We start from the raw sequence: 10,172 nt of genomic DNA, 5'->3' as shown, positions 1-10,172 counted from the left end.
ATGCTGCCATTTATGAAAATAAACTGTCTTGGTTTGTCTTTGGCAACCTAAGACATAAACCCAAAACTTTCAAGAGTGGTAAAAAGCGGATGAACAGGAAAAAAACTGTTCATAAATTTCTAGTTCTACAAGAACTAGGAATTACCAAATGAAATAGGGTGGCATGGTTCAAAACAAACAAAAGGAAGTACTTTTTAACCCAGTACATAATTATATTGTAGAATTATTAGACACAGGATGTTGCAGAGGCCAGAAATACACAGAGATGTAAAATTAAAAAAAAAATAAATGAAAAAGGAGAAAAAAGTTTCTTCTGTGAATTTGCTTCATCTATCAAGGCTACTAAATGCAGTGATGTAGATGCTGTTTCCTTTCTGAAAGCCCTTCCAGCAGTGGTTGGTGAGCTCTGAGCAGTGCAGCACAGGAGCTGCACATCCTGATGTGCACATCTGCACAGCCCTGCCAGACAGGGGGATGGCAGCTGGTCCAACACCACAGCACAGGAGTGCCAGCTGATGAGGAGACTGGCTTGTTTCTAGACTCTCAGATCACTTATACAGGGACTGACTCACCTCAAAGACCAAAATTTAAGTATTTTGATCAGACCCTCTACTGATTTTAATCAGCAGGGACCTGATGAAATGACAGGAGCACTCATTAGTGCACGAGTGACTGCTGCACACTATGAGAGCTGGTTCCAGCTTTTTTAAGGAACCAGCTGCAGTCCTCTGCCTCCTTCCTCATGCCCAAACTCCTGAGGGATTTCTATTCTGACTTCCAAGGACACTGGATTTTTGTTTGTTTGTTTGTAGGGCACAATGTAAGCATGACTTTCTTGAAGCAGTCTGTGCAATGAGCTTGACAGAGCTAGAAGACATCAGTTTAATCAGTGCCATGGCAGCTGGGCAATACTGTCTGTTATTGAACCTGAAGATTAAATGCTGGTGTCTGTCTTTTAGGCATCATAATTCTATACCTACTTTAATTTTGTTGCTGCTGAAATGCATTTTGCACTAAAGTCCAAGATTTATTTTCCCCATCAGAGAGAAAGCCATGGGATATTTTTACTACATGCCCTACTAAAACATAACAAAATGAATATAAAACTTTTTACCAATATTTGCTGTACAGAAGGTCTCCACTCTACATGACTCTGAGTAAAGAAGTTACTATCATCCAACTTTTGAAGTTTCCTGTAACTGCTCTACATGAAAAATCTATATTTTGAGATCTTTTGAAGAGTGGCAAGTATATAAAGAGAACACAGTTCTTAATAATTTGAGGTGCTGCAAAAGTAGACTTACATCCAGGTTAATGTCAGACTAGAAATACTAGAAAACTTTGAAAAGACTCAGTGGCAGCTTATTTACAAATATACTATTTATAATGAATGCATTGATACAGAATGACTCTTATAAAAAAGCAAGGCAATCTTTTATATAGACATAACAACATTACAATAATTCAGATTAAAAGTACATTTTTGTAGACTGTTTACACTCTCACTTAGCTTTTAACCACAAAATTAGTGTGGTCTGATATTTTTCCACAGCAAAGGTCCTGTGTAGTCCTGGTTAAGATCTAAATCAGCATAATAATAAACATAATTTTTTGATATTTGCTAATGAGAAAACAAACCCATTTTTAGATCCTATCATTTGTTTGTAATCATCCTTACCGTGCCTTGAAGTTTGTGTTGTGCAAATTAACACCAACTGCACGTTTCTAACTCAAAGCTATTTTGGCATTTCTTTTGATAAAAATGAGGTGTTTCACTGACAGGAAAATTCTTTGTTGCATCCAGATATGAAAAGTCTCCTGATATGGATTTGTGCTGATTTAGAAGTTTAATTTATTTTTGGGTCAAAAAAAATGGGGGAGGAAAAAGAACCTCTCAAAGCTTTCTAATTGTTAAATAAAAGAGATATCTCAAACTCTGAGGACTGAAGATGACACTTGATTTCCAGGTGACACAATGGGCTTAAGCACTAACCAGAGACAATCCAAGTACCAAACTTGAATATGGGACAGCAAGAGACAAAATTTTAAAAGGCTTATGCTAAAAAACTTTTGCAAACAATTATAAAAAATTCCTCTTTAATAAATTAAAATGCAATATGTGACCAACGTGAGTCACAAGAGCAACTGTTTCTTCTTTTCATGGTTTAGCAAATCTCTGATCTGCTTTATACCTTTCCAGACCTCCATAATACTACATAATTTATAATAATTTAGCTTGTTAAATCAAGGCATGATTCAGGATAGTGTCTATGAGTCATGAGTATGTATGTACACAGGCACAGACACATAAAAAATTGATATTTTGGCTACGGACAAGTAATCAAGGTCATGATTTTCACCCAAAGACTGTCATATTTTTCAATAACAGTTCTAAATTATTTCCCTCAGTATAGCAAGGAGAATAAACATTTAATACAAGTATCTGGGAATCACTTGTTTCTCAATCTTATTTTCAAAAATGCTGTAAATAATTTATTTTTCCACCTTGTCTATGCTTTCATACACGTATAGATACACAAATACATTTTTGTATTTATGTATACATACAGTTGTCAGAATGAAGTTCTTTCCACTCATACTTCAACTGACATGGGCAAATAAAATTCTTGAACATGTGTAAGCCAGTATGTGTGTTCAATTGAATGTCACCAGGTAATAAAACCATCTAGAATCTACACTGGGTAACAATCCAGGATCCTGGGAAATGCAAAAGTCTTATTTCAGGAGGTAAGACTATTTTGAATGATCAAAATGGCTGGGTTTATATAGATCTATGTACAGATCTGGATATAAATCCATGTATTGTACTTACATGGATTTATATACATGTATTCCCAATCTGTGCCAGATATTTAATGCTTTAAACTTTCAGATCATTTTAAAGAACTTTTCAGATTCTTTTGACTTGATTTCTCCTGCACCAGAGCTTCTCTCACACTGCTCTTATTCAAATCTCCCTTGAGACGCTGAAAAAATAAGCATTCACCTCAAAGGGTATGAAATTAAACTCCTAAAACAGGGCTCAGGATTATCTGGCATTGCAACAACCATACTAGTAGAAAAACAGTTTGAAAAAAATATCCTGTTTTTAATATAGTAATGAATTAAAACATAGCTTTATTTATTCCTATAAGTGTACTGAAAAGAATAGCTTGTTTTTAAGTGAGTGTGATGAGCACTGTTTTGGTAGCCAACTTCTCCACAGGAATTTATGTGCAAGAGGGTCAGCTCCAATCACACAGTCATTAACCATGTACCTTAACAAGGTGAATAATCAACATATTTACAAACTAAACAAATTCAATCCCTTGAACTCTTATAAAAACGGGATTGAGGAGCAGACAGAGAATGAGACCAAGACGTTTGGAAACACAAGGGGTCGCCACTTTTGCTTTAAGGAACCATATTAACCAAACCAGTTTCCCCCCTGGGGACCTGAGGGCACAAACACGGACTTTGCAGTATATTCAGAATTTCAATTACAGTCTTGACACTAAGCATTTCAGCATCTTCATATTTTAACACCTTAGTGCTGAGAAAGATTAACTCAGGCAGAACTGTAAGGAACTAGCCTTTTATAAACTAAAGTCTAAACTGAAAAGCTACAGTAGATGTAAAAAAAAAAAAGGGAAGGGGGGGGAACAACAGAGAGAGTGTGTGAGAAAGAACAGAACATTACTTATTAAAATCCAGTGACATCTACAATAGTTTTACAGCACGTTTAAGCCCTCTAAGGTTTTATATCTCCACCTGCCTTCCATTTAAAACTTACTCCTTGTTAACGAAAAGACATACAACAAAACAAAATGCAAGTAGATTGAGGAAATATGTTTAAATAAGCACACCTGAAAGCCAGAAATAATATTCCCAAACTTCTGCATGTGAAACAGATTTCCCATGGCATCCATTGATTTGATTTTGTGCAAAAGCTACAGCCCTGTAAGTCACACTAGCCCAGCAGCAATTCCAGTAAGTATAAACAGAACAGTTCCTGGGTAACCATGGAATGTGACTGCCTCGAGTTCTTACCCTCCTGAAAATGGACAACTGCAAGTGCAGCAATAGTGAAAATCTCCCTGAAGCATCTTCTGCCTTCTAAACAGCCAAGAAATTCATGGTAAAACTGAATGTCCACTACTTACAGTGTTTCTTGAGCTACCAACATCTCTGCACAAATGAAAAAGGTGCCTCTTTTTTAACAGATCGGTTTAATACTGAAACAGATAGGATGAAGTTAAAAAAGAATAATCAAGATACTGAACTGAATATTTTGAAGCAAGTGCCCCAGCTGTGGGGAAAAGTGCATTTAGTTCAGCAGCAAAACAGCACAGTGTGAAGATATTGTGCTTGGACACAGAAGTTCCATAATGGAAGGAGGTACAAGGCAAGTCAAGATATAAAACCATAGTACATTGTTAACCAACCTTAAAACTTATATATATTGCAGTGTTTAAAAGTAAGACACATTCATTTATTGTACAAGGTCTATAAGGAATCCTTAAAATTGCCTGTTGTAGTTTATGACTCAACATTGTAATAAAAATGTACATATATATTATTTCCTTGCCACTTAACTGTACTGTTAGACCTCATGGACTTGTTACTTCACACAATGAAAACCGCTCTTCACTGAGGATACTCCACATTTTTACCAATCTGAAAAGGTTTACTTGTGCTAGAAAAGATCAACTGCAAAAGGCTCAGTTCAGATATGTTATGCCTGCAACTGATAATTCAGGGAAGCAAGATTTAAAGGAATTCAAGCTTTTTTTTTTTCTTTTCTTTTGTTTTGACTGCATCCTTTTCACCTGCCAGTTGTTCTGATGAGTATGTTTTTAGTATACAAACTGGTTGATAAAAATTCATCAGCAGAGGCATATAAACTCTAGATATGATTGATTAAAACAGAGCAAATCAGAATAAAACAAAATCCAGTGATTTACTCTGACTGTAAACAATATAAAAACACCATTTGCTTCAAATCTCAAAATAAGTTAAAAGAAAATACCAACCTCAGGGGACGTGACCCTTTCAGGTTTTGACACAAAAAAAAAAAAGGGGGGGGGGGAGCAAAACAGAAAAGTTCGTTATATAAAGGTTATACATTTCTCTTAACTGAAAGTAAATCTAAGCAAAACTGGTTTTATCCCTTAAATTTAAACTTTGAGTTCATTGGCAATTGCTTTAAATGAACTGGCATTTTCAGATTATTCAGACAATTTCCATCAAGTTCAGCAAAGAAAACTTAGACAAGCATTTTTACAGAATTAAAAAACAAATCTAAATGGCTATGATTCCTCTATTAGCAGAAACACATAATGCAGTCTTAAATTTGCCTTTTTATATTATTTATATATTTATATATATATAATATAATATAAACCACATATATTATATTATATATACATATACAGACAATTACAACATTAATGCAGTTTGTATTTTGTACAGTGTATTGGACAAGTCGATGAGCATCAGACCATGGCACGATATGGTCCCTGCATTTTTAGGAACTGGATGATGAAGGAGGGTCCTCCTGCAACAATCTGAGGTGGAAGGTGGCTGAGCGGGCAGTTCTCAATACTCATTATTGACAGTTTGCTGCAAAGAGCCAGCTCAAAGGGAAGGCTGTGCAGATTGGGGTTGTCATTCAAATACAGTTCTTCCAGATTCTCCAGTGTACCTGGTTAAAATAAAATAGTAAGTAGTAGTAGTATCTTTTTGATTCATGCAGTCCCTAACTTTCAGACAGAGGCTCCGAGTCCACTTGAAGACTCTTTCCTATACAGAACCTGGAGTCAGTGAGACTCCTGTTCTCAAGCACAGCAAGTTCTGTTCACCAGTACCTAAGCAAGAACCAATTTGCTTTAATTTCCCTGTAAAAATATCCATTAGGGCATGTCCTTTAGATAATAAATGAACTGCAAATATCGAGAATAAGAGAACTGAAAGGGAATTCACCATAGCCATTCATGAGCTATGCAAGTGCAGGCAACATTGAACAGCTATCTGGTCAAAAGGATCCAGGAAACACTTATGCCATACAGGATCTAGTCTCTCTTTAAAAATATCTATGTCATTCCTTTTATGTAGTTAGAAACCATATATTAAAGACCTGAAACCATAACTGTCATGTGTCACAGTAAAAAAGCAGAAGAGTGTGACTTCTCTGCACAGAAAGATTAACTTATGAATTTATTAAATGGAACTAACAAGTGTGAAATTTTTTTTCCTGAATTAAAATTTTACAGTTTGCCTCTACACATACTGCAATACAGATTAACCAGAAGTTGGAAAACAGAGTAATTTCTTTTTAAGGCTTCCATTTCTCTTTCCAAAAACATAGAAGTCCTCCCCAAAATATTCCCCATTTTCCAATCTTATACACCATAAACATCTCCTATAACCTAAGAGACTACTCAATCTTTCACAAGAGAAAGCAGTAGGCAGGGCTCATGGCATAGTAAACCAACCAAAAGGAGAAGCTATAGAAGAAAACAGTTGATAGCATGATACATGAAACAGTCACACCTGACAATAAGCTCTCATCTGTGAAGACATCCAGCTTTAATAACCAAACTGTACTCCTACAATGGTATTTAAAATGTTCTTACTGATTTTAATTCCACAGTTTGTTTCTACAGCAAACTCTCCCCACTAGCTTCTAAATTACAAAGCTCTGGGTTTAGATTATTTTAGGTTTTTCTCACATTGAGGCACATATAAGATGAGCAGCTGTAATGGCTCCTCACCAAAGATGATGCAAGAGACAAACCATGCCTTCTTCATCTGCACATCACTCTAGTGCTGTTCCTGTGGCACATCCTTCACATCAGGCTGTACATATCTAGAAGTTTCAAATTAATTTTGTGGCTTTTACTGATGGGCAAAATAGCTGGCTATGATATGTGCTTTGCCCAGACACACTACATCAAACCAGACAAGAGGATCTTACCAATTTCCTCAGGAAGGTGTGTGAGAAGGTTCTCTCCAAGCCCAAGGTGCGTCAGATTGGTAAGGTGACCAATTCCTCTGGGAAGGGTGGTCAGCTGATTGTTAGTCAGAACCAATTTCTAAGGGAAAAACACATTTTTACAAATTGAATTAATGATTTTTGCTTGGAATGACAGCAAGTAACAAGATATGTGGCTGACAAATGAATGGGCTCTACTCTCCTGAATTTGAACAAGAAAAGTTTCAACCATTCATCAACATTTAAAATCTCTATCAAGATCACTGAATGTAAAAATAAAAAGATGCCTAATAAAACAAATGCCTAAACACAGAAGACTTCATGAGCATGACTGAAATAATTCCTGGGGTGGTATCACACTCATGGTACAACAGTTAAAATCTTCACAAATTTTTTGTTCAGTATTCACTAATAAAGCTGGGGAACAGTTACTGGGGACTAATTGTGGGTGAAGTTGCACAAGACGCTTAACTTCTGTTTCTATGTCCAGTCTCAAATAGTTTCCACTCATCCAAAAAGCTGCAATTAAATCAGCATGGTGTAAATAAAGGACATAAGATGCTTATCTTGACCAATTATTGTTTCACCTGCAGATCCTTGAGGTAAGCTATTTCATTTGGCAAGGATTCCAGTTTGTTTTCCTCTAGATCTAACTCTCGGAGTTTCCGTAGATTTCCAATTCCATGGGGAAGTTTCTTAAGGAGATTGTTTGACAAGATAAGAACCTCAAAAAAGAAACACCAAACACAGAATTTCAGCAACAAAATAAGTAAATAACAGAGTAAAATACATTTTTTAAAATACTTTTAAGTAATAAAGTCCAATATTAGCCTACATTTACATTAAGGAAGTAGTGGAACATTTTAAAAAAATAAAACAAGTCAGTGATTTAACATAATTTTTTGAAGTCTTTAATGATACAAATACATACATTTAGGATATACTTATTTCAAATATTTATTATACGTAATAATAAATGCAAAGTAAAAATAATAGAAACCTTATTTCTTCAAATGACCAAAGAAAAACAATTTCTTCCTGAATTTGCCTTTCATTTTGTTATGCTTCCTTATAGCTATCTCCTAATCATGTTTTACATTATTTGCTGTGCTTGCCAAATCCTCCTTAAAAAGCTTAGTACTTCCTCTTCTCCCTGTGTCCCTTTGGTTAGGAGCAGCAGCAAATAAACACACAGATGGGAGCACCTAAGCAGTGCACTGGCTTTCCAAAATGGGCTGCCATCACACACCCACGCCTACTACAGTACTGTCCTCTTGTTTTTCTCTTCCTTTCTGAGCTGAATTATAAATGGCCCAGGTTGAAGAAGTGCATCCTTATTTGCAGGGTTAGCAGAGTTAACAGAGTTAACAGTTATTCATTATTTCACAGGCAAGTTAACAGGGGTTACACTAACACACCATTTTTCCTCCAGAGAAACCCTGAAGTTCTTGGAAGTAATCAAGCCTCATAACAGCATCATGAGTAGTCAGGTAATTAATTACTGATTAAACAATGCTATTATCTAGCTCTTTAAGGAGGCACATGGAGACATGAGGATGTGAAAGAGCAGCCAGTGTGGACCCTCGTGCCAGCCACACACAACCAGCCAAGGTGGAAAGTTCCTCTCTTCTGCCAATAATCCCAACTCTCACTGGCTTCATGTAACATGAAAACACCACAGGCAGGAACAAAACAAAGGCATGGTGAGAATCAAAGTGAAAATCAAGGTGAAAAAAGCCAATGCCTGAGGATTAGCACAAGCAGCATTTCAGGGACCATCTTTTATGCACTGTGCATGCACAGAGCAGTGAGAACAGGAATGTTTTAATTGCCTATCAAGAAACAAAGGCAGGAACAGACAATATTACCTACATGCAATGCATCTGACTTAGCACTGCTGTGGGAACCTTCACTTTTGTGTAAACACCGCCCCAACAGCTCTTTGTGTTTGATTTTTTAATTACAGAGAAACACAGTGGTAACAAGTCAGCAAACCAAGCAGCTCTCCAGCTTCAGCAGCTGACAGACCACCAGCAAACCCAGTTGTTAGAGGTTACTAATTTCCCAATCACATCAACCACAGCCTTCACTTAAAAGGGAACTGGGCTATTAAGTAACTATTACTCTGCCATCATTTTAGCCCCACACTACAGGAATAATTAAATATTCACAGAAGAAGTCACATTAGAAATTTGCAATTTCAAATATGCCATTTGTTATAGCTCTTTAACAGATTTTTCCCAGCAACTCACAGAGCCTACAAAGTCCCCTCAACTGCCCAAACAAGTACCTCTGTCTTTCTGTCCCTCCAAGGCAATAACTTGTCTCTGCTGATGGTACCCTGAGAAACAGGATGAGGGGACAGAGCAGGTTTAGTTTATGCTTTTAACCTACGAGTTCTTCCCCCTCAAAGGCTGAGAATTCCCACCTGGCTGCCTACGAGGTTCACAGAGCTACACTCAAGCCATCCCTGGCTGTCAAACATTTCATTATGTTTTTCTGATCCCTGCTGCTTCCATGCTGGTCTCCAGGAATTGAACCAAGTTCAGAAACATTGCATTTACAACACTGATTCCTGTTGGAAAAAATTTTCTTTCTACCTGGCTAAAAATATAGCTGTAGGTAGTGGCTTGTGCACACTCATCAAGAGCCTAAAGAACATTCAAAAGCTGTTGACAACAGCCACAAACAGATTAATAGCACATTAAATTAAATAGCACAGATACACACATTTATTTAGCTTTATTTGACCCAAAAGTAACATTATTTAAACCTGAAGTAGAGAATCCCTATGTTGCAAGTATTCACTTAGCTGTTAACTTATACTCTTCTCACCTCAAGAGAAACAAGCCCAGAGACATCCTCAGGGATTTTTGTGAGCTGGTTCGTCGCTAAATTCAGTTCCACCATACTTGTCCAAGTCCCAAAGTCCAAGGGGAGAGACGTCAGCTGATTGTCCTGTGATTTAACATATCAGACATTTAGGGTGATTTAACATATCAAACATTTAGGGTCTGCCCTTGCCAGAAGCTGGGAAGGCATCTGACAGATTAAACGAACTGCTACCAGAAATACTTCATAACAACATAGTTGATAATGAAATCAGAAGAACAAAATGTTGGTAATTGGCCATTTTTTTTCAAATTCCACCAAATATCACTGGTACCAATCTAGAGTT

General features: G+C 36.7%; 1 protein-coding gene across 4 annotated transcripts in view; it reads right to left on the bottom strand.

Annotated features, from left to right (window-relative positions):
• Positions 1–3,683: 3,683 nt before the first annotated feature.
• SHOC2 (SHOC2 leucine rich repeat scaffold protein) overlaps positions 3,684–10,172 on the bottom strand; it is a 60,675-nt gene continuing 54,186 nt past the window's right edge. For all 4 annotated transcript variants that reach the window (XM_030950860.1, XM_030950862.1, XM_030950861.1 and 1 more), the window contains 4 exons: positions 9,830–9,952; positions 7,582–7,719; positions 6,977–7,094; positions 3,684–5,704 (listed from right to left, as the gene is read on the bottom strand). In XM_030950860.1, the coding sequence (XP_030806720.1) occupies positions 5,496–5,704; positions 6,977–7,094; positions 7,582–7,719; positions 9,830–9,952 (588 nt within the window). In that variant the 3' untranslated portion in view covers positions 3,684–5,495. The remainder of the gene's footprint in view (positions 5,705–6,976; positions 7,095–7,581; positions 7,720–9,829; positions 9,953–10,172) is intronic.

Source organism: Camarhynchus parvulus, chromosome 6, assembly GCF_901933205.1.
Source record: "Camarhynchus parvulus chromosome 6, STF_HiC, whole genome shotgun sequence".
Classification (NCBI taxonomy): Eukaryota; Metazoa; Chordata; class Aves; order Passeriformes; family Thraupidae; genus Camarhynchus; species Camarhynchus parvulus.
This window is presented reverse-complemented; position numbering and strand designations above follow the sequence as displayed.